The following is a 27,940-nucleotide window of genomic DNA, read 5'->3' as shown; positions in this document are numbered from 1 at the left end:
ATTACATACTTTGTGGACTGGAGATGAAGTTTAATAAGCTGCAGAAGTAAAGTTTGAAAAGCAGTAGAGAAACTGAAATAGACACAAACTTCTAGTTAAGTTTGGTTTTGCATGAAAAAGACATTAATTGCTTAAACTATTGCAAGCTGAAGACATGAGTTTATTGAATGTCTGAGAGATTTGTATTTAAATACAGTAAAAAAAACCCCAAACAACAAACCAACACATCCCAAACAGTTTACTGTGAGATTCTCCAGTATTCTTATAACAGTTTACAAAAAAAAATACATCAAAATAGGAAGGTTACATTCCACTTAAAATGTGCACAATTAGAGAATCACTTTAAAGAGTTGAAACTCGAAGTCATAACAATAAATTAGTAGGATACAGTTTTATTAAAAGTTTGATTTCCACGTAAAGATCTGCTCAGGCAAGAAAATAATTGGTTTCTAGTCAACAAAGTATCTAATCTATGGCAGTTAGCTCTGTTTTTTAACATAGAATACAAATCTGGGCTATGGAAATGCCCTTAATTATGTAAGTAGCTGTACAATGTTTTTTAAAAGTCTGTTCTCCTCAAACTATGCCTATTTTTTTCTAGTAAACTTAAGCTACCATCTAACTACTACTGGTTTTAATAGCTTTGTCAACAAATGTAGCAGTGCTAAGGAGTACTGAAAGCAACTAATTTATTCAAATTTCATGCATCTTTTGGCTTGTAGGAGGATTTTTTTGGTATAAATTAGTTGTATAATAGGCAAGGAAACTGTCGTGTTCTGAGAGATAGTTGTATATGACCAGTTATGTGGTTTCTGCTTAAAATTCCTGTGGAGGACAGAAATGGATAATACCACACTTTTATTAACAGCGGCTAAGATACATTTGTATTAATTCTATTACCCATTAAAACACTTTAAAGAGATTAACAGTAGGAAATAAAAGTATTTAAGTACCATAACTGAGAAACAGCTCTTGTTCATCATATTCAATAACAGTACTCAAGCTTTAAAATCTGAACTTTCCTTAAAAAAACACAAATAAAATTTGATAATTCTACTATGGATTTATGGATAAGAAAGCCTGCTTTTCGTAATTTAATCTTTTAAATATGGCCTTCAGTAAAAGGGTGTCAAACATCACTCTGAACAGAATTTGAAGCATTCAGAGCTTTCAGAAATGGCCATGCTATTTGTATTTTTTACTACAAGCCTTACTAATAAACAATACAACTAATCATAACAAAATTAAGGACATTTGCAGTTTGCAATTAAATAGAGCAGAGCCAAGCCTGAACCCTTTAAAAATGGATTCTCTTGTAATTCTTAATGAAAATTTTAAGAGATCCTTCATCTTTCTTCTGTCAGGCAAATCACTATTTGTGCAAATTTAAATACAGTACATTGACCTTAATGTAACAGTGGACAGATAGTGAAGGGAAGTGTTCAATAAATCTGTTGCACAGTAAGACTTTTTCAGAGTATGTTTACAATAAAGTGCTTCTCTTAATAAGTTATATTGATTATAGCATAAATGTTTACCTAGTTTTAAAGCCTAAGTTGCTTGGTAAATAGTTTAATCTCCCTCTACCTCCCCAATCCTGCAAGGCACATTCAAAACACAAGCAAAACACTAACTGTGAAGGAGTAAGCTACAATAAAAAGTTCTAAGTGGTAGTAAACTACTGCCTAGGTTTGTAAACAGTACCATCCCATTGAATCTCAAGGTTCATGCACTACTGAAGTGACTTTCTGTGGAAGCAGCTATTGAACTCCAGATTTAACAATCAAGCCAGCTTTCTTGATAATACACTACTGTCCCTCAGTATTTTGATGTGGAACTCCATTTCTTTTGTCACTTGCACAAAAACAGATGTCACATTTGATGCATTTAAGCCTCTGGAGTTCATTTACAGTTAACACAACTGATGACTGGCTGGTTTAGATCTATTTTGGTTTTTTAAAAATCAAAGTTCAGCTCTACTGTTCAGTCTCACAATGAAGTTAGACTCAGTACTCTTAAATAAGTTTTGGTTAAGTTAAAACATAGCTGAACTGTTTTGTGGAGGCCTTAATTTTGACTGGATAAAAGTAATTAGCTTCTGTAAGACTAAAATGGGACGTAGGATCAAATTGACTATTTAATTTCTTCAGGTTCATTTAAGACCAACTTTCAGAAGCTTCTTTAGAAAAGAAGTTACAAACAAAGTACATCGCCATAAGTGATCTCCTGTATAAAATAGTGAAATGGGACTCACTTCATCATGCTTCCAAAAATGTTTCACACAACTTAAAAAGCAAGTAATTCCACTAACGTCAAATAGAGCTTACAAAAACAGTCCAAGTGCTCACACAAGGTATACATAGCTAAACATTGCCTTCATACCACAGAAGATGAAGCTCTGAGCAAGAGGCATTCCATTACTTTTCAAAAAAAGATCACATTGAGTTCATTTTGGCTTTCACAGCTCTTGTAACAGAGCAAACAAAGCCAGAAGTATTAATGCCAGAGCTCCAAGTTTTCGTTTGTCATTCTAGTCTAGCGTTTTATCACCACCTGCTCATATGCTCCAGATCCTACTCTGAAAGAATGTTTGAAAGAAGTTAGTTCACTTCCAAGTGGAAGCTAAACAGCAAGTATCACAGATCAGTAAGTTTACTGTTTAAAAAAACCCCAACCAGCACCACCCCACCACCCCCACCCCAAAAAAACCCCAATAAAGAAACCCCAGCCAAACAGCTACAACCAGAACAGCTAAATGTGAAGGGTAGAAAACACGCGTAATTACCATGCCACTGAGTAACCTAGAGTTTAATGCATTAAAGCATTTTGTGTTATGCTACACTCAAAATGAAGAATGATAAATAACACTACTGACAAGTTACCTTTGGACTCTATAGTTCCTTAAACATTACCTTTTGGGTACCCCTCCCACCCCAGCTAGTATCATATGCAGCTAATACTTTTTACCTACATGTATACAAAAGGAGATAAATGTGTTTAAAAAAACAGATAGTCTTCTTATATTAAGATACAAGAAAAATGTCTTCCAGTCTTTTGTTCACGCTGAATTGTACACAAAGCTGCCTCACCCCCCACATGACAGAGCATAGTGGGTTGTTTTACGTGGCAAATTGTAGTACTATGTAAAAATTAATAGGGCAAGCTCTGCCTTAGTATAATATTCTGGACTTAGTATAATGCCTGGACTGTTCCAACAACTGAATTAGCACAGATCTCTCTATTCTACTGTAGTGTGCTCTGCAACCCCTGCACATTAGTGCACCCAGTTTGCAAATAAGCCAATGAGTTATCTTAACTGTCAATATTACTCGCATAAAATGCATTTATTTTATGATTTTCAATGCATTATTGACTGCCTTCCAGCTCCAGAGAGTAACACAGTAAATCTATAGAGCTAAGATTTCAAACTGGTTCCTGTTTCGCGTGTCCATACTGAAACATTCCTCATATGTGAAGACTTTGGAACTGAGACTCTTCAGAACCGCTAAAAGTTCTAATTCTTATGGCTGACACATCAGTTCTATTTTGGAACTAACCTATGTGTTTTGTTTTAAAATTTGACAATCTAGTTCTTTTGGTGCTTTTAAACAATACAGAACAGAAAGATACAAAGATCAAGAATATATATCTAAAATAATTGCTGTATAAGATGCATTTTGGTTTAGTATTACCTATGGATTTATTCAGGCTACATACCTGTTAGATGAATGATGGCTTCCAAAAGAAGTGCTTCCACCAGGGCCCACAAATAATCTCAAACCTTCTTCTAAAAAGCAAGGGAATATAACCTATGTTAGCTTCCTTTAACGTTGCCCTAGCTAAAACTAAGTAATTTTATATCTGCCAGTTTTGTAACCGATACTTTCAGATGCAGATGTTTTAAGTAATAAAAAACCCCAAGCTTCTCAGGTTGGAGAAACTACCTTCGTCATAGATTTTCCCCTGCTCTTTTCAGGCTTTAAGTGACGCTGTGGGAAAGTTACCCGAGTCATGCAAGGGTCTTTTCAACTTCTGGGACACAGGATGAAGCAGAAAATGCAGTGATCCATATGCACAGTCCCTATGATTACAAGCAACAGGGACTATGAAGAGAGTGGATTTTCCTAAGGCCTGTAACGTGCACCAGTTTTCCCTAAGCTTCTTATTTATCTCCATACCTTCTGCACTTGAGTCTAAAGTGAAGTCTTGACTCTGGAGTATTTTTTCAACTATATCATCAGCATCAACTCTGGTAGCATCAACTCTTTTCAGCTGTGACTCCACAGAGTCTTGCTTTACAGGATGCCTGCAAAAAAGAAATATATTTAGAGCTCTTAAAAGTGATATAGTAAATTATGTTTTATTTCTGCTAGGAAAGGCTTTCAAGTTAAGTGTACCTGCCAAGTTTTTCTGATGATGCACCTTTAACAGATGTATCAGTATTAGCTTCAGTTACTTTTGGCTCAGCCTCTTCACAGGGCTCTAGAATACTTCCAATTCCTGTTGAGGTACTACCCACCGAGGTGTTTCTCCTGTGGCAGAGTTCAGACAGACTGGATGATCTAGAGTGACATGTGCTATATCCTGTTGGGAAAGTGCAGGAGAGCTAGGTTAGGTATGTTCTTGATAGCCAAGGTCATTACTTGTATCTTACCATCCCAAAAGCAGAATTTGTGTTTTGTCTTCTTAGAGACTTCAGAAGCCTTATGAATGTACGTACGGCCACCGACTAGGCAATTCACTTCGGATTTTGTATTCTAGCACACGTCGGGGTTTTTTTGTTCTGAATAGCTCTTGCTTCCTAACACATATAACAACTTGGTGTCATTACTCCCCCTTCAGCTTTTAGAGTCTCCATTTAAGTTACTTGTTTTTACACATGGAAGAGGTAAAAATCTCATTCAGATACCTTAATTGGAGGGAGCTAAGGGAAGAAGCTGTCTCACATCCAAACAGCTAATTCATTGTGTTTTTTAAGAGGAAAAAAAATGTTACCCTCCCCACATCTGAAACTCCTAGGAAAAAGCTTTCAACCTCAAACCATTTTTTTTAAACATGTAAAGTATACTTATTTTCTACAGTCTAAAACTGAAAGTAAATAAATCCCAACAGTTCATAACGCAATTGTTAACAGCTACCTGACAGTTTCGACTGCTGACTTGCATAGCTTGATGTTCTGGAATGTCCACATGCACCAAGTTCATCTGGGACTGAGGCACTCTTTGATGAGACATCTGCAACACGTGCAAGTCAGATACTGTTGCTAAAGCCAGCTTTGTTATTACTTTGCCTGTAATCTTGATTAGACTCAAATGTCAGATTTCTCAGAGGGATTAGGGACTTGACACTGGTTTTCTACAAACCCTTTGAAGATTCAAGTGCTGCAAAAGTACCACATATGTTAACAAATATGCATCCGCCCCCCAAAAAATCATAATACATTTCTGTCTGAGTAAAACAGAAAGTACCATTGGGTTAGAAAGATTTATATGAAATGTCTTTTTAGATGTGTCTACACTGTAGGCACTGTGAAGAGATCACCATGCTTTCCACAGTACCGTAGTAGAATGGTGTGCTAGATGTTTTCTGCCTGAAAAAGTAACTGTGATTAAGAGATCTGAAGATGTGTTTAAGGTGCAAATTAAGCTAGTAAGAGCCTGAAGCCTGTAAAAACACACACACCCAAACCCAGCAAAAAAATCCCGAATTTCAAGCTGTAATAAAGTGTTCTAATAGTATTTTTTTTTCTAGTCTAAATTTCAGAGTAATACTTCAATTTTAAACAATACTTAGGACTTTTACCACTCAAAATTTACTCAGTTATACATATGCCTATGATTCGTAAATTGAAAATCAAGGGCAAAATTTAATGCTCAGTCAAAATACAAATCCAAAGCAAATCAAGAAATGTGTCACACAGAAAATGAAATATTTTAAATGTTAAAAGAAAGGCAGGCTATCAATCCAATTTCTGTTCTTTCTTTCCATTAAATAAACCGTTACAAAAGTAAAAGAGATTCCACTGGTGTTATCCAGGAAAGTGTGTCTCTACAAAAAACCAAAGAAGGTCCCTTTGTGGGCCAACTGTCAGCATCCCTTTACGATCTGAAGTATTTAGTATGTCTCCTTGAAGCTATGAAGCCAGTTATAAAAGAATTGAGAAATTGAGAGCATTATTTTATACCTGCTATGCCCAGATGTACTACTTTTAAGTTTTCTCCGCCTTTCCTGTCTTCATGCAATGATTCTGATTCTCCAGCAATTGCTATAGACATTGCTGTGGAAGGAGGCCTGTAAGAAAAAGGTGGTTAAGACTTGCTGTACTTTTGATGTAATTCCTTCAAATTGATCAGCACAGATTTTTCTTTTCAAGTAAGCTGGCATAATTCATGCTGTGCTTCATGTTAATAGGCTTGTAGCTTTTTTTCTGAAAACATGCTGCCTAGCCCCCTGTTAAAAAAAAAAAAAAAATAAAAAAAAGCTTTTGCTGTTGAGCTTCAGGACATTTACAGAATCCACCTGCTCAGCCCTCAGTCCTTCAGGCTTCTGGGATCCTTGGAAAGGCTTTTGTTTTTTTGATGATTGGTGGAGTGATATGTGTTTATTTTGAAGTTTGGTTTTTTCCTTTAAAGTGTATGAATTGCAGGATAATTTACATAGTAAGAATATATATAATTCAGTACTTCATGGAATACATGACAAGATGCTAAATTTTAAAAAAAAAAAACAACAAGCCGGCATGACAGTTGGCCTACTTGGCTTATGCACTGTGATATACTCCTGGCTTGCTTTCATCTCTGTTACAGTACATGAGGAGATTCTGGGCTGATAACCCTCCCAGTCCCAATGAAGGGGCCTATGTTACCATCTTCATGTATTCCCCTCTAAATTCTACCTCCTGCAAATTAAAAAAGCGTCATGTATGACATAATTTAAATTTGGTTCAATATTAAAAAAGCTTTTAATAAAGCTTAAATGCTTGTGTCAGTTTATACCAAGATCAAAGGATATTTTATAAAAATTAATAAACCTCTAAGTTTGTGTTTTGCTAGTGCAAAAGAAACAAATTAGAAAATGACAAAGCAGAAGTAATCTCTTGCAAGCAAATACAACTAAAATACATTTCAAGATGTTACCTAGAGTTTTTTTAATGCTTTGTTATTTCTGATTTTGAGAACAAACTGTTGGTCTGCGTACAAATGAATATTTGTTGACATTTTTAGATTTGACATATTCAATAAATTAGTCACTGTCTTTATGTACAGTAATATATCCCCTCTCATGTTTGGGAGAGAGAAGGAGAAAGAGAAAAAGCACTTCTGAAAATGTAATGCTTGTGTGATTTAACTGCCTAACATACTTCTGAAAGCAAGAACTGAGTGCTTTCAGGGATGTCACCTCAGATCAAAAATCAAGCCTTTTAGGCTTCTTCATAAAATATGTAGCTGATTCCAGCTTGTGAAATTGTTTTAAGGTTTATTTTTCCTTCTACGAAGAACATCTGGATTAGATAAATTTTTTGTTCTGTTTGTGTTGAAAGTTTACATTCCAGGAAATGGTTATATCATCAGTTTGGAAGAAAATGCCAAGTCTGAATAATTTCTGTTAGAGATTTTTTCCTAGGGAGCCAGAAAACTATTTAGATACTAATTTCAACTACTTTGGTAACAGCCAGTAAAGTACAGAAATACATTGTTTTATTAGCATACAAGACTAATGATTGGTTAGTTGCCTTTGAGAAATTGTTTATCAGTATCAGTGGTGTATTTGTTAATACCTCTGACTCAAATCAAGAGTTAGTAAATAACCAGGGATACAGAAAAGCTTTGCCCAATCAAATTCAGATAATATCCTCTTACTATTTATTCAGTATGCACAAGATGAGATTTCACAGTGTTCTGTTCTTCTTATTGAAGGTTAGAAGAGAGGTGAAAGGGCCTTTAGTGGTGCAAGGGGACACTGAAGAGTTCCTGCCGTGAATCATCTGAGCTAGACTGGTGCAGGCAACATTCTCAGATCTCCTCAGAAACAACGGTAAGGATACAGCCACAGCAGTAATGCACAAAGTCTCTAGTTGTTACAGAAAACAGTTCTCGATTGTCCTAATAAAACCTACGCGTCATGAGTTACTTCATACTTGCACCTCAGACTGAGTTAGGAGATCATGCTGCTTTTCTTGGAGCTGCAGCCTCCCTGAACTTTAAACACAATCTTTTTTATTTAAGGAAGACTTCAGTATATGTTTACTGCTACAGATTAAGCCTATATGAGATCATTATCCCTCTTCACTGGATTATTCAGAGGGACATTGATTGCCTACATTAATTCAGTTTATGAGAGTATTTTGATTTAAAAAACTAATCTGTACTGAAGTGGTTCAGTGCGTAGTTACAAACTGCTACGCTATATCTTTACAATGGAAGATACCTTTGATCCACCATAATAGTCTGAAAGCATAAATGAAAGTTGAGAACCTCCACAAAAAAGTAGAGATTGACATAACAAGGGTGAAGCTAGCAATTTTTTCCAAATTATTTTCCTTAAGCTCATTTTTTCTTTTCAAGTTACATGTAATACTTGGAACTCTGCCTTAGATTGTTTTTGAAATGGCTAACATGAGAACAAGCATGTTGTCTCAGACCAAAGGTCTGTCTGGCCTCGCATCCTGTTTCCGTCAGCAGCGAACAACAGATACTAAGAGAATATGGCACACATAGTAATAGATCTCCTGCATATTCTTCAAGCATCTCCTCATCTGTAGCTTAGATATTTCTTGAGCCTTATAAGATGTTTTATGCTTAATAACCCTTAATAATTTTTTATTGACATGAACTGAAGAAAAATTTGAGTTAAACTAGAACTCAAGGGATCAAATTTATTTTGAAAGAATTACTTCATCAACCCCTCCCCCAGACATCTTGTGCAAGTAAAATACAACTAAGTTGGTTTAAACCTGATCTAGACAAAATTGCCATCTACTGTTATGTTGAATTAGAAAAGATTCCCATTAAACTGAAAAGCACATACCCTTCAAACAACCCAGTCTACCAACATTCTAAATTACAGAAAAGCAGTGGCATTAAGAGTCTTGCAAGTACTTGCAAGTACACTGCATTCATGAAAGCAGATTCTATACATCTCTCTAAGCCTATCCTTAAAATTAATGGCATTTAGGTTGTTATAAAATATCTCTTATAATGCAAATGACATATGAGAGTTCTTCACTTCCTACTAATCAAGATAATTAAGTCACGGTTAGCAAGATAGTGGTGTTCTCTGGAAATAGGAAGCTTGCCAGTTGCACTGTTTCAGTTATCCACTAAGCTTGGGTGTCTCATAACAAAACAGCTTATTAGAAAGAAGGCAACAATTTCATCTTACTAGGCTTTTCCCTAGCATGCGTGATTTTTCTGTCTTGTGGTTAGTTATGGAAGCTAATGCACTCTGGCAAAACTTACATTTCCTTCAGTACAGATTAAAGACAATGAGGCCAAAGGATCCTCAATACATAGCAGTATATTTTCCTAGCTACCTCCCCGCTCAGATCTTGTATCTTTTACTAAGTTGCATAATGTCTTTGCTAAGTAAATATCAGTTAAGTGCTTTCTCTTGTACTGAGTCATATCACACTTCTGTTTTTTTTTTTAAATAAATCTTTTAAAATCATCTGAGACTTGTGAATAAAAGGTGTAACAGCACATTTTCCAAACACAAGTATTAGATCACCCCATACCAAGTATTTTAATATAAGCTTGCTGCAGAAACAGTTTCCCTGAAGTGTGTCTTTTATTTATTTTTTAATTACAGATGTACAGGCTATACAGTACTATTTAACAGCAAGAACTATGATACTTCTAGTAGTATTTTTACCATGTTAGCCATTATTCAGCTACCATCCCATTTTTTTGTGCCCCCCAACCCCTTCCCTTTTTTTTTTTTTAATAATATTACCAGATTGGAGAGCTTTTAAAATGCAAATTAGAAGAGTAATTCTGAAGATCGAATGTATAACCAAAATACTATCCCACACAGATTTTTTTTTTTTGTATAAACTTACATTTTAAAGCATGGGTCTCCAGACATTAGCTGCATGTTGATCAAAACCTACACATTAAGAAAACAAAACCCACTGTAAGAAAAAAAATTAAATTGGTCTGTGATACGTGGTCATGTCACTAATTTATACTTGCCACAAATCTTACATTTAAGTAAAATAAAATGTCATAATCCCATATGCAAATAAACACATCTATGTAAAAACATCTTTTTTCTTAGTAGACTTGCAAACACCACAAAATAGCATTTAAAGTAATGTAGCTACACATACAAGATTCTGCAAAAGACATATAGATCAAGAAGAATCTTAGAATCATCAATAGTTAAGATGACTTCAAGGGGAAAATAAAGAGACAGGAAATCTGAAAGAATAATGAGCAAACAGAATATTGTTTAAAACAGTGGGTGCTGAAGTATGTTCGTTGCTGAGTGTTTAGCAAACTGCTAGCATATGAGAACTGGTTGTGCTAACATCAGAGATGAAGCAAAACCACAAAAGGTAAATAATGCCATAGGACAACAATGCATTGAGAAGGCTTGTTAGCTGGGTCAAAGCCATCAATTAAAAGTTTTTTCCAGAAAAAGTCTATGGCTGTCTTAAAGAAATCATAAAGTGCATGCTTAAACAGTATACTCAATAGTATGAGAAATTAATCTTAGTGTCTTGGTAGGAAAAGAAATTTTTTAAAAATTTACTTGTAACATTCTGTATGTAATTATTTTCAGGTTAACGCAGCTTATTCAATTTTTTAAACTCCCTGGACTAATAGGAGAGAGCAGCAGGGTGGGTTTCTTCCAACAACGCTCACCAATTGTTACACTGATTACTATCAAATAGAAAAGGGAAAGTTCCAGGAGTCATGGAGATGCTGAAGCTGGCTTATACATAAACAAACTAAGAGATTCACTCCTAGAAAAGCTGCCTAGAAAGTTGCCCAGTCTTAAAGATATAATTGCTACATTTATATGATTGTATTAACTTTTTCATCGTGCTTCCCTGTTCCATTTTTCAATTCCTGTTGGAATAGGAATACCTTTTGAAAGCTTTTCTTTTACAGCTATCCCTCTCCATTTCAAAGAGTAGGACAAATTCTATTTTTGACTCCATGGATTTTAATGATTGTCTCTAAACAATGCTGATGTTTTTACTTTCAATAGTTTTCCTTCTAGAAAGAAGGAAATGTGTTTTGAATTAAGTGTTTGAATGTGTTTGAATTAAGTGCTTAATAACACCACTTGTTCTCTGCTTTATTAGTTTAAGTATGATAAAAGGAAACATTACTTTGAGAATGGAGTTATCCTGTCTTGTATTTTTGGTATCATAACCTTCCAGTAAACAGCGTCGAGTGGTATTTCCCGATCCTGCAAACTCTGCTAGATTTAGATCTGCAAATCCCAGCTGTTAAGAGAAAATTACAAAGGTAGTAGTAAGCATATTACTAAATGAAGGTACTTGCTACATGCACAGTATTGAGTGCCACTCAACAGCAGTTTCTCTCAAATATGAGTAAGAAGATGCCTATTAAAGGGAGTGGCCCAAGGCAAAAAGCAGAAAACAAACTTTGAGTGTCACATTCTGCATAGCTCTATTTTCAGTTAAAAATTAAAGTCTCAAGAGAAAAAAGAGCTTGCTTTATTTTTAAAAGTAAACACATGCAGAAGGGTTTACTTTCATCAACCCTTTCAACATACTAAATTGAAAGAAAAAACATTCTGGTCGTACAAAATTATTATATAGTTATTAAACACACTGATTGAGAATTCCAACACCACTGTGTCACTATAACGCACATAATGAAATCATGGGTATTAGAGTACTATTCTGAAATTACTTTAAAAGGGCATAAAATGAGAAGAAAGAAAAGCTAATTCATAGGCAAAATTCAATACATCTCAGTTTACCTTTGCATATGCCTTTCCTCCTTTTAACTCCTAGAAAAAAGAAAAAAAAAAAAAGACATGCCATTAAGCCATTAAAGATACTGACTGGGGTTTATTTGGTTTGTTTTTTTAGAAAAGCAAATACTAATCTTCATTTTAAAATAGCTCAGCACACATTTGCTAGGCTGTACTGTTGTCATTTAGAACTTGGTATTAATAATGTCCTCAGTGCAGGCCAGCAGGAGACTGTCATCTTGGGGGGGGGGGGGGGGGTTGGAGGAGGAGGAGGGGGAGTGCCTGTTGCCAACCAGCATTTGGCTCTAGCTCCAAAGGTAGGAAGCATTGCATACAAAATTCTGGTACTTAGCACAGTTCAAGGCTTCTAAGTTTACTGCTGCTTGCTAGAAATATCTAGAAAGGGCTAACTTTATAAAGACTGGTTAGTGATTCCTTTGCTGTCCTGCTGGAACAAGTGTTCTTTTCAATAAGAACATAAAAACCCATGAATTAGTTAAACTAAGGTAATTAAGGAGATTACTATGAAATTTTGGCTAGGAGAATACCTGGCACATGCACAGCTAAAATTTGCTTTATGAAGTTTATCAGACATTTAAAAATTAAACCAAAACAAGTGAAGGAGGAGCAGGAAAAGAGGAGAGGAGGGAAAAATTGCCAGTTACCTTCCGTACAGACACCCTGCAAACACAAGTATCCAGAATCCCTGTTGTGGCACTGGCACTGATTTTACACATAAATAAGAACTTTTTCTTCCAGCGGACACAGTTTGCTTGTACTACCTCCCTGCAAATAGAGAACATATACTTAGTATTAGTTGCATATACATTCAGGACCATAAAATGCAATAGGACAGCTCAAGAACAAACACTGGTTCCACTGTTTGTAGAGTGGTCACTTCATGCAAAACCTGTTCCAATGCCTGAATAATCGTTCTTCATTCTCTTGGTGTAGGCAAGACAATAACTGTTTCAAACCTTGAACACAATATAAGACCTACAGAAAAATTCAACAGCCATGTGTTTTTGCAAATGAATGAGACCATGATTTCTCCAGGTTGCCTCAGGAGAGTGAAGTCTTCCTGAACATTAGCTCCCAGGCACTGTCTTCCACACTGCTGAACTTCCAAATGGCCTCAAGATACCATCTTTGACAAGCAGTTCTTCAATACAGAGAAAGGGAGCATCATACAAGCAGAACTTGATAAATTTTAATCCTGGAAAATTACAAAGGAAATGATGCACAAATAACCAGATACAAATTAATGCACTTGGACCAAACAAGAATTTCAGCTACATACTGGGAGCTTGCCATTTGAGAGCAACATAAGACAACTAATATCTGAACAGATTTGTTCATCACAGGAGGATTACAACCTGACAGTATGATGCAGCTGAGAAAAAGGCAAAATGTAGGATTCTTGCAGCTATATTAATGTCATTACATAAGGCTCAAATGGAACACATTATTCTGTTTGGGTAACTCTGGTTGAACAAGAACAGACTCCGAAATGAACAGGAACAGGGAGGACAACTAGAAGACTCCTGTATCTTGTAAGGAAAAATTACATATAATAAAAATACACTAGTGATTCAAACACTTTAGAGACCAAATAACTTTAAGTCAAATGAAAAGTGGTTAGGACCAAAATAAGGCATAATCAAACACCCATTTAAAACTGAAAATTACAAGGTCTCAAACCGCAGAGAAAGTTTGTACAACAGCTTTCAAATAAGAGAAGTAGGAACAAAAAAATCTTACTGTAATTAAAGACAAGGATGGCCAGTTTATCAATAAGAGGGGACATAAGGACTGTGATTCTGAGGGACCTGCCTCAGTGTTCAAAAGCTCTTTTTCTAGTCCCGTGTTTCTAAACTCAACTCAGAACTGTGGAGAAACTGATAATTTCTTCTACCACTCTAATCATTCAAGTACAGTCTTCACATATTAAAGCAGTATTTGTCCTTTTCTTTCTCTTCCATTTTTCTAATACATACATTCCTATGTTCTATATTAACTTCTTACAGCAGCTTATTATTGAAGATCCAGTCCGACATCTTTAACAGAGGTAGAATTCTACAGTTCCATATAAACTGGAGTCAAAGTTTATCACACTTGCGGAGAAATGATGAACTGTAAGGCTCAGGCAAAAGGTCCAATTTGCTGTGCACAGTGGCACTGTGACTTCCTAAGGTGGGAATAAACTAGCCTGCCTACAATGAGTCAGTTTAATGACCACAACAGACTAACGGATTCTGATGATACAACGCTGAGTCATATTCAAGCATATGACCTAAAAGGAACAGGCTCTGTACACCACGATCTACCTTTTGTCTGTTACATTGTAAACTTGCCAGTGCTTTGGAAAAGAAAAATCCCAAACTGCCAGTATGTGAGTTATTTAAATCCAGAATAGAACCAGAATTCAAAAAAGGCAAATTACAAATAGTTACATCCTCTACTGGAAACAGACTCAGGCAAGAAGTCATCAAGAAAAATACAACCTTAAAGGGGATATTTGATGACTGCTAACATTTGTTACACTTAGAAGGCTTAGGAATAACTACTGTAGCACTTAATGTGATAGTTGCTAACCTCTCAGGTAAAGAAGATAGTCAACTACACGTCCAGTGTCAAGGAGAACACAGCTATCCAAGTGCATGGGTACCTAGGGCTTGCGTATTTGCAGGTTTTATACACTGTGCTTAAAGATAATTCAACTCCTGAGAACACTCTGTTTTTCTGCAGATGAGAGTGGTCCAACCTTACCCAAAGTAACTTAGAAATGAAATCTCCAGAACTGATTTTCTTAAGTTCTTTTTTTCCAAGTAACATTTTGAGCTTAACCTAAAACCAGAAAAATAAAAGGCCCTCTTCTCTCTTAAAAACACCACAACATCAAAACAGTTTTACTACAAGCAGGAGAAAAAGGAGAAAAACCTTCTTCATGAGCTGTCTAGCTACAAATTTTTGCTTCAGATTGTGAAGGGATATTTATGTCACTATCTTAAGTCATTAAATTCACTGCAGTACTCTCGTCCTTCTGCCAACAGTTCTATCAGAGAATGCTAGAAACTTACGAAACAATACCAATGTCCTCTTGCAAGCATCAGAAGCAACAGGCCTCCTGTACTGAAAGACAATAGACTTACTCACAGCCTCAACCTTGCTGGTAGCTACCCTCACTTTCAGGAGCCTGTTAGACTAAAAAGACTGAGCAGGAGGGTGAACTTGAATGCAGATTAACTGATATGGTTGGTCAAGATTTTCTTTCACTAAAACCATCACATTTTGACACAATGGTAGTGTTCCTCACAAAAAAACCCCCACATGCATAGACACAAAAAATCCCAGAATCAGATTTTATATCTAGTTTCAGCCCAGAGTAAGAATCTCAGTTTTAACACACCACTATAATTAAAAAACTTCTACATTAAAAGGATAATTAAAAATGCTGTTGCCTAAACAAAGTGATTGTTTTAGCTGTATGTCTGTTTTACTGGACTTTAAAGAATTACTGGAATTAAGTCTTACCAGAAATATCTAATCAATACTAAAATTCATGCAATTATACAAACCTTTATTAAGTTTAAAAAAGCAAGAATTCTTAATGATCCTTTGACTTAACCTCCTCCTGCATTCTGTCTCTAGTTCCAGATCCAGGTGTATCAGCTATGGCCATGAATTTACAAGGAGCCTGCATTTGCACCTTACTATGCATCCAGTATCTGCAAAACAATTCCAGCCTTGAGTGTCATTTTGAAAACTAGAAGCAATGTAGATTTTCTGCTATTCATTATAAAGCTATAAAACAATGCTGCAAGACTGAAAGCATTCACTTGTCATCCATAAAGGTCAGAAAATCCCTTCTCATAGCATTTGTTCAGCATACAAGTAGGACAGTTGTCATCACCCTTACCACTCTTCCCTTATCACCCAGGGTACCACTGGGACTACCAATAACAGAATCACTTCTCCTAGTCATCATTTTGCTAAGTTCTTGTACAGTTTTTACATCTGTAACATTTCCAGTTAATCATACTTTTTGCTTTTACTTTCTGTAAACTCATAAGGCCAAAACAATGTTTGTACAACTCAGTATTACGGTTCAGGTTGTGTTCCTGCTTCTCAGAACAGCTTTCTACTGCTACAGCAAACTATAGTCAAAGCAGCTTTACATTGTACAGTTATATAGTATTCCAGACATCACTAACATTACAGTAAAAGATAATTCAGTGAACATTAAAGTAACAAGATACAATGTAAGTGTTCTTAAAACCTTTAGGGATTTTGAATTTATTTCAACATACCAATACTATGTATATCATTCTTCCAGTAAGGAAGATAGCACAAAACCACTATGCTTTTGTAAGACTCAATCCCCTCATATCACAGGTCAGGATTTATTCAGGCAAATAATTTAATAAGCATTAAATAGGATGATCAGTTTTTAAGTTCTCTTACAAACAAGAAAGTAAAAGTTATAGTAAAAATGCATCACTTAAGAGATACTGATGCTCTAATTCTTGTAAAAATAAAATCAAGTAAAACCAGGAATACACCTTCCTCCTCATAAGGACATCAAAAAAGTATCATTAGTTTTTTTCACTGGCACATTGTTTTAAAAAACAAGATATTTGAAACATTTGTACACAATCTGCAAAAAAACCCCCAAACAGTTCTTCTGATTCCATTATATAAAGAAAAATTGGACATATTTTAATGAAGGTAATTTTTGTGTAAAGAAAAGCACTAGCAAGTTATTAGCCTTGTGCTGAAAAAACAGTCAAATAATCAGAACATTTAACTTTGAATAGTAATATCTAAGTTTATGAGATTCTTGGTCCAAGTGCAAGGCCTTTAGCAAATAAACAGTTACATTGATTGGTTACTATGGAAATGAACCCAGATAACTTCTTGGCAACTGTGCCTGTGCTACAGGGCATGCTAGAGAAAGCTTTCCGTTATGAGTCAGTTTCCTATGAGCCTCACAGTCACTTTACCACATGCAAAGCAAAACCAGTTGTTTTATGAATCAAAATAGATCTTAGTTACTAAGATGCATTCAAATACACTGAAGCACTACAACCTAGTATGTAACTTGATGAATGCATCTGTAAGACCTAACCAAGAATAAATTGAATCAAAGTATAGTTTAAGTTACCATCAGTTTAACAATTTGTTTTCTTCTTTAGAGAGACAATTTCACATTGACTACATTTCAAAGGCAAGATTTCTGCTGTAGGTAAGTCTTTTTCTGTATGTATTTTATGTACTGTACACAATTGCCATTTAGAATGATGAATAAGAGTCTTGTTTTTTCTCTTTAGGTCCACAAAAGAGAAAAATCAACAAGAAAACCAACACAAAAGAAACAACAAATCTAATCCAGTCAACTCCTCGTCCTAATTTGCTAACAAGTGATGGGCGCTTTTTTTTTTGAAAGGTGTTTATGCCCAGCAGATTGTTTGTTCATTTTCACATGGATAAAGGATATGAATAATGGCTTGTTTCAGCAAATAGCTACAAATGCAAAAATAAATCACTTTTAAGGACCTTAAGTGTCATGAGAAAAATCCCTTCTTGGAAAAGCTTTAGCAGGAGAAGCTTAGAAATAAAGAAGCCAAAACTCCTTGTGGGCATTTACCGAAATACTGTGTTCCATTAATTAGAGAATTGTTTATTCAAGTTTTTATCTGAATTATTCTAGACAGCCAATTATAACGTTTAGCCACATGGGGATGATTATATTAAACGGATTGTTTTTCTAGTGCAATTATTTTAGAATCATTGGTCACCAAAGAAACAAAAAATTGGGAGCATTTGTTTTCAGTTTTAAGATGCCATTCAGTCTTTATATCAGACTATTTTCACATTAAACTACTTCTAGAAATACTTTTGGAGTCAATTGGGTCAGTACGCTTCTTTATGTTAAGGAAAGGGGTATTTACTTAGATATCTTACAGCTTTTGGACAGAACATGAGTTACCTACTCACTATAAATACCTTGAAAAAATAGCTTTTTCACCCCATGAGATAAATGGGAATATTATTGGTTTTATTTTTTTCAAGGTGGTAGTTTGATGGGAGGGTTGCTTCGGACTTCTAGGAGTTGTTGAGACGAGGTTCTTCGAGTCCAAAGTGAATAAAATGCCTTGAAAAGAGTTATCTCTGAGCAAGTACAACTTTTCCAATATTGCCTAAGTTTTGCTTGCTCCTTGTAGGGCAAAATACATCACGCTGATGAGACAACCCAAGGGAACGGAGGTTGCTGCAGCTCTACTCCCCAGATCCAACCGGTAGTGAGGCTGAAGATGTATTCCCGGTAAGCACCCATGCACGTCACACACACACAGCTGGCCATGCAGATCAGAGCACCCGCAGAGACAGCCAGCACCAGCAGCCGCACCCCGCTCCCCTCTCCGGCTGAACAGGACAGAGGTCTGCTAGCAAGGCCCATATATATATGGCTCCTAGGCTACACCACCTACTCGACAGCTAGTCCAGCTTGATCCCCAATAGCCTTTACACACTCGCACACCTGCACTTGGTCCAGCTGCTGGCACCACAGGCACACAGGTCTCGGACTCCTGGCTGGTCCCACCCCAGTGGCTGGCACCTGGTTTCACTCATCTGTTCTCTGCGATTGCTGGCACCCAGGCACACAGGTGCTCTGGCCCACAGTCCCAGGCCAGTTGCTGGCACCAAGACTCTCCCTCACACCAGTTGCTGGCACAACAGACATACAGGCCCCTGTGACCCACAGTCCCACTCCTGTGGCTGGCACCTAAGTCCACTCACTCAGGTCTCTCCTGTTGCTGGCACCACAGACATCCCAGGCCCTCTGATGCACAGTCCTGTCTCCAGTCGCTGGCACTCAGACCTGCCCTGTACACACTGAACAGAGCACCCTGCACCAAGGGAAGAGTTAGAATGTATAATGTGAAGATACAATAGACTGCACTGATTAGAAACAGGGCCTAGCCAAACAAATGCACCAACTAGCAAACTGTTTATACCTAACTGGCCCTTTTATCCCCTTAACCTTCTGTTTTCCCCACACTTGTTCCTCCCCAAATCATCTAAATTCATCCCTTTCTCCACCATTAGTTCCTCCCCTAAACATCCCATAATTGTCTCATAGCACTATGCAGCAACTGCCTGCAGGCCAAGAGGTGCTGCAGTGTTAGCTCAACAGGATGGGTTTCCTGCCTGGACCATGGGGCGGAGACGATCCGGGGACAGCCCTGGGAGGGGCCGGGACAGGGTGTCCCCTTGTCCAAATCCATCGTTTCAGCTGCCCACCTGCCCCTGTGTAGATGAGCCTTTCATGGGCTGACAGCTCCTGGGACAGGCCTGGGAATAGCTGGGGCAGGGTATTCCTTTAGCGCCTCCACCTGCCCCTGCCTTTGCTTCCTGCACTTGTTTGCAGGTGTGCATATGAACTTTTATCAGTTAACCTAACAGCTTCCTTCAGTCAACCCTTGGCTGAATAAACTTGATACAGTTAGCTCCGTCCCTCTGATACAAATACAGTGTTTACTAGATTGGAGTAACACAGAGTTGTTTTTAGTGTAGGAAACAGTCTTTTAAAATGGGAAAAATATCCCATTCGTATATGTATTTTATCTCTCTCTCTCTAAACCCAAACAGCTCGCTTCTGCAGAATGCCAGAGCACGTAACAAAGAATGCCAGTGTCATGCTCCCACCTTACAGAGACAGGAATTAAGGCATTAGCCTATAATCTAACAGTTTCTCTGCCACACTTTCAGTGCCCTCAGTGGTTCAGGTACTTTACAGTAAGATTTGACCTTTCCTAGACTACCTTTAGCATTAGGAAGGTATTGTTGGATACATTTACACTAGAGAACACATAATGGTTTGGCCTGCAAGAGAAGAATACCCTCTTGCACCCTTCTTATCCAAAATCTACTTCCATTTAAAATTTGTGCAGTCTCACAGTTGAGGGAAAGATACGTTACCAATGCAACAGGCTCCCAGAGCAACTGAGTGGCTGTCTTATCAGTCCACTTTCAAGCAAAACACTGTGCACTACTATTCAGTCTCCCAGGATCTGCCAAGTAGCTTGGCATTTCTGAAGCGTTAAGAACCTCAGACTAAAATTACTGCACAGAAATGTAGTCGTCTTTGGTTTAGACCCACGCAGCTGAAGTGACAAACAATAGGGTTTACTCATGGTCTTAATATCTCTACTGTACACACAAACAAAAATATAAACAAGATCACCCAACAAAGAGATCCTTCACTTTGAAATTAAACTAAAATCCTTAGTGCTAAGTTGGAAGTAAACCCAAACACAGATAGACAAATATGAAATTAACATAGGTATTTTAAAGCAAATAAAAAGAGATCTAGCACCAACGCCAGTACCAAATTTTATTCACATATATTCTATGCTTCTAATACATATACATGCTGCCCATGCATTTACCAATTCCAACCTCATCACCTTTAAAGAACTTTGAGCTAAAAAGGAGCAAAAAATATTCAATATAACTTTTCAAATGCCCAGCTATACTTTAAAATGTTATTTGATAACCAGGATGCTAAATTTAGTCTTCATATAGAAAGATGCACCTTTTGAAGTTAGAGCTCAGAGCATGATCTCCAAAGTATACACTGCAGTAATAACTTATGCAAAGCTTCAATTTCTTTCTTATATTTGGGAATACAGTTTACTTTTTTTTTAATATTCTGTGTTTCCTCCATGCCCGAGGCATATAAGAAGATACATTCTCTCCAACAAAAACATTTTTTCCTAAGCATTGCAAAAAAATCCAACAAAACCAGTCATTTACAAACAGAGCCTCAATGTTTCACAAATTTCAGCACTAAGCAAACCAGCAAACAGCTGGCACTGCAGGAAGAGCTCCACTTGTTTACAGTTCACAACTCCTCAGTTAATTTGCTGTTAGTACATGAAAACCTTTAACAGCAATCATTTTCTATTCCACGTTTTTACTCATAATAAACAGGTTAAATCTTTAGCAACATTTCATGTCAAGTATTTCTTATAAAGTATGTATAAGCCGATCATCACATGCAAATTTAGCTGCTCTGGAATACTTTTACTTAGGAAAACCTGCTGGTTACAGGCAAATGCAGAGACCTCAAAGGAAATTAGCACTGTGAAGGGCAAACTGCATTAGCAAGACTGTAGCCAGCAGTTCAAAGGAAGTGATTGTTCCTCTCTCTTGAACATTTGTGAGGCTGTATCTGCAGCACTGCGCTGGTTTTGGGCCTGTCTGGGTAGAGACACTGATAAATTGAAACAAGTCCAGGGAGTGTGAGATGTGGGTTTGGAGTCAGGGATGAGGGGGATGAACCACCTGATGCAGAAGAAGTTGGGAACGTGGGATTTTTGCAATCTGAAGAAGTAGTGAAGGAAGATCTAATTGGTATCTTCAGCCATCTATCGAGATAGAAGATGGAGCCAGATGTTTCTTAGTGGGGAGCAGAGAAAGGAAAAGAGGCAATAACAAGAGAAATTCCAATAAAATAAGGGGGGGAAAAATGTTCACAATGAAGTCTGCAGAGGGGCTGGTGTCTACAAAGACTGGAATCCTCATTCCTATAGATTTTCTAAAGTTTACAGGACAAAGTTCTGAGCTTTCTGATCTAACTGAAGTTAGCCTTACTTTGAGCAAGAAGTTGGACTACATGATCTCTAACACTCCCCTCCACCCTAAGTTATTCCATGAACAGAAATAGTCATTAAAATATGAAGGTAATCAAGTGTTATGGTGCTTACAAATGGCAAGTTTGCAATGACAGCAAAATACTGTGCTCCACATACTGTGCTGGGGTCACGGGTGGGGAAAAAAACCAACAACATCACCAGCTCTTTTAAACCAAAGTGCCTATTCTCCTGCACAAGCCAGAGACTCACCCCACCCCCCCCCTTTAATAGATGCCTGTCATACATCTCTTTTCAGAAACTTTTTCCTGAAAAGCTAGCTGTTGCTGTATCTCTTACCAGTACTTACAGTTACAATAGCAGAAGTCTCACAAGAATGAGCCCTTTTCATATCTGCAATAACCAGTTACATCCCATGCAAAATGCAGTCCGTACATTTCATCTCCTACTGTAGCCCAAAGATGACCCTCTTCACATCTAATTTTATTTTCTTTACTCCTTTGATTAATTATTTGATTTTCCTCCAGTCTATTTCAGAGATTTGATTTCTTCATCCCTCTTATTTCCACACCATTGTTCTTCCACCTTTGTACATGAACTCTCCCATTAACATTTTAGCCTTGTTTTCTTCCCCTTGAGCCCTGTCCAGAATATCCACGCCAATCTTTGTATATCACCTGACCTTCCTCAAGCATATTCTCTAAATCTGTTGAGTAAACCCATTTTATTGTAACTACTAATGAAAGACTGAAAAGGTACAAAGAAAATACATTAAGGAAAAAAAAAGTTATAATTTGTGTAGAGAAAAACTTCTTACCTCTTCCTCTCTACAAAGGGATGGGGCCTGGAAACTGCTCAACTAAGTCTCTTCACAACTGAGAAAAAACTAAATGGACATTTAGGAATCTGAAGAGAGCAGCTACAAAATTGCAAGCCAGGATTTTTATCCCACCACCAATTTGCCTCACAGCACTTTATCCAACTGCAAATCCGGTCACAGCTGAAAAAGCTATTAGAAGTAGCATTATCATTACCAACTCTGAAGACTGTCAACAGGGTTCATACATCATGCAGGAAGACAAGAGTGATAGGGACAGTAATTCCATGTGACAGGTATGTTTCTCTAATAAGTACTTTTGTTTAAAAACAGAAAGATGGTTAAGGTGTATTACTATCAGGATAAATTTTCTCTCTCAAATGCAATAGCAGCAATAGGAAAAACAATGGTTAAAAAGCAATTTCAAGAGTTCAGTGAGGCAGAAAATGTACTTGCTGAAGTCACAAAAACCAGATGTAATTTTAGGCAGTCAAGTGATGCAGCCAAGCATCACTAGAAGTAAGAAGTACTTATTATCTGGAAGATAAGAAATCAATTTCTACAGAAGACAATTACGTACTCTAACCCGTATCTATTAGGAATAAGAATATATTCATGCAAGTAATGCAAGATCTCTGAGACTGCCTCTCAGGACTCAAGAGTGTGCTGTACATAAAAAAAAAAAATCTTCCCCAGAATCTGTTGGAGAATAAAATGTTTTGATGAAAAAGTTACAGTTCTCAGCTGCTCCTAGTCTGTCATACAGATACCAATCATAATCAGCTTCTTAGTTTTGAATGTTGTTTTGTAAAAGAATGAAGAGAGAAACATCAGCAGTCTGAAGTGTCAGAAATCAGATCTCAAAGGCAGGGGAATACAACCAGACTGAAGACTGCAGTCATAAGAACACACCAACTAAGAAGTCCTTTCCTTGAGAGGGGTGCAGGTGGAAATCAAGCTAAAAATGTAACTACCAGGCTTACAGCTACTGTAGCCTAAGTCTATACAATAGAGTGTTCAAAGTACACCCTCAAGAAATAAGATCCTTTACTTTCCAAAACTTCTTTGATTTCCTCATATCCCATCTGCTGTTTTGCTGCTGGTTGAGCAACAACTCAGCCTATGAGCAGTTATCTACTCTGGGGGCCCATCAATTATTTCTTCAGCCTATTAAAATGAGGGCTGTTGCAGACAGCCTATACTTTCAACGTATTTATGTCTGCATTGGGCTAGCCTTGAATAAATATGCTTAGTATTTAGTCAAGTCTATACCTTAAAATAGTATTTTTCTGTTCAAAATATTCATAGGTGTAATTTCTACCCTGGAATACTTTTGTGTCATGGTGCAGTAGACATTATGTGCATGTATTTTATGAGCAGGCAGTGTATAGATACGTAGTATACTGGAATCTGCACAAGTACCCTGTATTAATATATCCAATTTCAAAGAGAGAGATCTATTATTTTTGGCCAAGGGAAAGATAGAAATGTAGAAAAACATTTTTCCACATACAAAGCCAGGCTTAAGCTAGACATTTTTCTAAATGAAAATGAGGCTTGTTAGCATAACCTCGCATACATCCACAGACTATTTGCTGAAAATCCACCCTTTGTTATAAAATCTAAAAATACTGTTCTAAATATCCATAAGTCAGAAAGCAATTTCTGGAGGGAGAGGGCAGGAATTATGCTGTATGACTGATTGGCAGTTTACTAAACCAACCAAAACCTCCCCACTCCCACAACTCCCTTCAAGGTTTTCCATGTTGTAGAGTCAAAGCTCATTACCCATTCATTCTCCCTAGAATTCCAGGGTTCTGTACTTGCACACACACTCAAATGTTCCCCCTGTTTAAACACTGCTACTACATGGCTGATCAATGTCCTTTGATCAAAATATTATTTGCCAGTACCAGATTACTTTTTGAAGTTGAATATTTTGTCAATTAATTAAGCATTTAGCATTATATTTTATTTTCCTACTGTAAATATTCACAAAGACGCATGGAGAAGTGTCAAATAAAAGTTTTCAAATTAGAGTACTAAAAAAAAATACATACAAACACAAAAAACCCACAGTGATATGTAAACAATTAATATGGTTGCTCTTTATACATGAACCAGGTTACTGTGTACTGCACTATAGAGGCTGGTGTTACCTGCTCACAGAATTTCTATATGCTTCAGGCACACATCTGTGTCAGCCAGAAAAGTAGTTGGTCTCTGACAAGTCTCCAATAACATGGACCATGTCTTCCCAACATGTTTCTTACATATCTATCTCAGTAAAGATCTGAGAGGTGAAAAAAATATTTTCAATAGCTTGAACTTTCATCTGTCTTCTTTTCATCCCACTTCGGTGTTCAGAGGGATGATGTAGGTAGGTATCACATTGCTTGTGGGATCAGGGCTTTAATGATTCATACAGCATGATCCACACAGGGCTGAAAAGAGACCGACCGCTTGAATCTGTTTTCATTGCAACTCACTACATATAGGCCTTTATTCCAATCTGCCAGCCCGTGTTTTTCTCACATTTCTTTCTCAATGAGTAAACTTCCGAAATAAAATGCTGTTAATGCTAGGCTGGGTTATAGCCTGTTGATGTGATTGCCCATTGGGTTTTTTGTTGTGTGGTTTGGTTTTTTTCTTCTTGTTGTTTGTTTGCTTGCTTAAGGCAAGAGGCAGCAGGGTATTGGTTTGTGTCAGTACCAGCTTGAGAACTTAATTCTCAATAACTTATCCCCCAAAGTTTACTAGACCTCAGTCAGTAACAAAAATAAAAACTATTAAGAAGACAAGGTCAGTTTTCCCATGTATTATACAATATTTGAAATGAGTTTGTATATCACTTTCAGAAACACAATGGAGTTCTTCAAACTTCTTCTATAACACTACAAAGATCACTGCTTTAAGGCTATGACTGCCAGCTCACAATGGAACTAATAAATGCATGCAACTAGATGACGATGGCCATTTAAAAAAGTTCGCAACTGACAAGTTTTGAAATGCTGCCACGCTGATGTTAACTTAATTTCTTCCTTATTTATTCTGACCTTTGCTGAATCACCACTGTGAAAATCCATCTGTTAATTCTTAAGCCAAGAGCAAAGGCACTCCCTAAATTGGCACTGAAGGATCACTGCAGAAGATTTCTTTACCTTCCTACCAGCATACCTCAACACTTCTCAGTCCAGCAGGAACGGAGCAGTTACACGCACAGGGACTTTGATATACCAGCGTGTTTCACTGCTGTTCTTATTTTTAAGCCATACCCCCAGAAAAAGAAAATTAAAGAATTTCAAAGTTTCTTTGACTCCAACACAGTATTTCAACACCATTTTTTACATCGTCACACTTCCTACATACACATACTACCTCCTATCATGCATATCTTAGTCTAATACACTGTTCCCATTCATAAAGATATGCATGTGTGCTTTCAAGCTTTTAATTTTAGCATCATGAACAGGCAAGGCAAAAAAAGGCTAAGATCACAACAATGTATCAAAAACATCACCTCAGCTGAAATCAACTCCTTTAAAATACTGTCCAGAAGATGTATATCAGCCTGTGAAAATGACTTCAAGGCAGTAAGGGCTGCATTAGGACAGTAATGGCACATTAGTGCCTAAAATCACGATTATCATCATCATCTATTACTCATGAAGAAGTCGCTCACAAGAAAAATGTTGAAGAAAAAAGAGAGACGAGAAATGAGAACAGAACACTGATGAGCTGAAGACCCTCCAATCGTACAGAAGCAAAATTAATCTTCAATTATACATGCTAGTATAACGGAATTATTGAATAAGGACGTTTTAGGCCAAAGTTCCACTTTTATGCTCTTTATTCTCCTTAATTATTTCTATTTACAGAATCAGAAGCAGATAATATGACGAGCTCTGTAACTGCAATATTTTAACAAGACAATAACCGAATATTCATAGATTTGTTACCGATTTCTGTCTGCTCCCAGAATTCTAGGAGACATTTTTTAGTAAATCCGTTTTGTAATAACATTAAAGTAATATAATAACCCATACCACATGAACAAGTGTAACGGGAGGGCAGCCGCCTCCTCCCCAGACCCGAAGCCACAGCACACCCCTCCTATTGACAAGGTTCTGCCTCTGCCTGGTACCTGGAAAAAATTAACCCACTTGCACTCTGTTTACCCATCACTACTAGTGGATCGTGAAGGCACTGTCACAGCAGATGGCGGTTCTATTGATGAGGCACAGAAGAAGAAGAAAAAAAAAAAAAAAAGAAGACACCTGTCTACTGCTGCACTTGCACCGCAGAATTAAGCGTGAACGAAGTCAGTAACGCATATGACCTGAATACGCACAGGAGATGAGAGGAGTTTTCCATGAAACTGTTTATGTTAATTCTCCACGTCAAAATCCACAGAACGAAACACAGTGAGCCAGTGTCCAACAGAATGAAACATTAAGGTCGCACAACTCACGTTCACGGAACAGCTCTGACTTCAGACTTGGTGGCAGGAAATTTCTCCCCCTCCCGTTACCCGCACCATCAGCAGCTCTACCGCTCGAGGCGTTACGGCACAAGCGGCCGGCTTCTCTAGGACAACCCTCATCCGCTCATGGATTCATGTCCCCCGTTCTTCAGTGTTTAAGAGCCTCAATATTTGTTTGAAAGCGTTACGACTTCAAGCGGCGGATGAGGAATCCACAAGTGCTGGCACTTCTACTCTGTTGCCGGTGGCGCGGGGGCGGGGTGGGGGTGAGTAGACAGCCAGCCTGCCCGGTGGCACGCCGTGCCACGGGAGCTCTGAGCGGCCGTGCCCGCTGCCCTCCCCGAGGGGACAGGCGAGCAGCACGCCCGCAGCCGCCGGCGCTGGCCCCGGCGGGGACCGAAGTCGCCACAAGCCCCGGGTCAGCCGCTAGCGCCGGGAGCTGCGGCGCGGCTGCTCCCGGCACCGGGCCGCCGACCCCCGCCCGCCCGCCCGGCCCGCGGCCGCTCCCGACCCCGGGCCCCCGCCCGGCCCGCTGCGCCGCGGGAGCAGCGGAGCCCGCCTCGCCGCCGCCAGGACCGGAGAAGCGGGCGGAGGAATCGCAGAGCCGGCCGGCGACTCGGCGGAGCCCCGGGCTCGAGCGGAGCCCGTCGGAAAGGGGCGGCCGCGGCCCCGCCGGGGCAGCCCGCGGAGGGGGGGCGGGAGGGGCGTCCCGACAGCCGCTGGGCTGGCGAAGGCACCTACCGGGAGGACTCCCCGGTGAAGCTGCCGCCGTCCAGCAGCCGCACCTTGCAGAAGAGGATGCCGTTGACGAAGGGCACGGAGGAGAGCTCGTCCAGCTCTAGCTCCACGCGGAACTTGAACTTCTTTTTCTTCATCATGATGAAGGCCATGGGCCGGGGGCTCCCCGGGGGCCGCCCCCAGGCCCGCTCGGCGCCGCGCGGCAGCTCCCGTCCGCGCCCACCGCCCCGCGCCGCTCCCATGCCCGGGGCGAGGGCGGCACCGCCGGGCCGGGCCGGAGCACCGGCCGCT

The 27,940-nt window shown here is 38.4% G+C and overlaps 1 protein-coding gene across 3 annotated transcripts; it reads right to left on the bottom strand.

The window, feature by feature from the left end:
* Positions 1 to 131: 131 nt before the first annotated feature.
* Positions 132 to 27,901, bottom strand: EEIG2 (EEIG family member 2). 3 transcript variants are annotated; one of them, XM_074876682.1, is made up of 11 exons: positions 27,653 to 27,900; positions 12,618 to 12,738; positions 11,959 to 11,988; positions 11,339 to 11,455; positions 10,058 to 10,104; positions 6,185 to 6,291; positions 5,139 to 5,234; positions 4,398 to 4,584; positions 4,179 to 4,306; positions 3,718 to 3,787; positions 132 to 2,578 (listed from the first exon to the last, which is right to left on the bottom strand). In XM_074876682.1, the coding sequence occupies exons 1-11, from the start codon at positions 27,889 to 27,891 to the stop codon at positions 2,536 to 2,538; spliced, it is 1,185 nt and encodes a 394-aa protein (XP_074732783.1). In that variant the 5' UTR covers positions 27,892 to 27,900; the 3' UTR covers positions 132 to 2,535. The 3 variants fall into 3 exon arrangements, with proteins under 3 accessions (XP_074732783.1, XP_074732784.1, XP_074732785.1); XM_074876683.1 differs by having other exon boundaries at positions 132 to 2,573; XM_074876684.1 differs by lacking the exons at positions 132 to 2,578; positions 3,718 to 3,787 and adding an exon at positions 3,809 to 4,081 and having other exon boundaries at positions 27,653 to 27,901.
* Positions 27,902 to 27,940: the final 39 nt, after the last annotated feature.

Source organism: Strix uralensis, chromosome 8 (genome assembly GCF_047716275.1).
Source record: "Strix uralensis isolate ZFMK-TIS-50842 chromosome 8, bStrUra1, whole genome shotgun sequence".
Lineage (NCBI taxonomy): Eukaryota > Metazoa > Chordata > Aves > Strigiformes > Strigidae > Strix > Strix uralensis.
Note: the sequence above shows the minus strand (reverse complement) of the source record. Positions and strands in the feature narration are given on the sequence as shown.

Coding starts and splice junctions, on each gene's coding strand:
- EEIG2 (XM_074876682.1), bottom strand. CDS start 27,891: ATGGGAGCGGCGCGGGGCGGTGGGCGCGGACGGGAGCTGCCGCGCGGC. Junction 11,456..11,958: donor GAGGAAAGGCATATGCAAAG/GTAAACTGAGAT, acceptor TTCTCTTAACAG/CTGGGATTTGCAGATCTAAA. Junction 2,579..3,717: donor AGCCATCATTCATCTAACAG/GTATGTAGCCTG, acceptor ACATTCTTTCAG/AGTAGGATCTGGAGCATATG.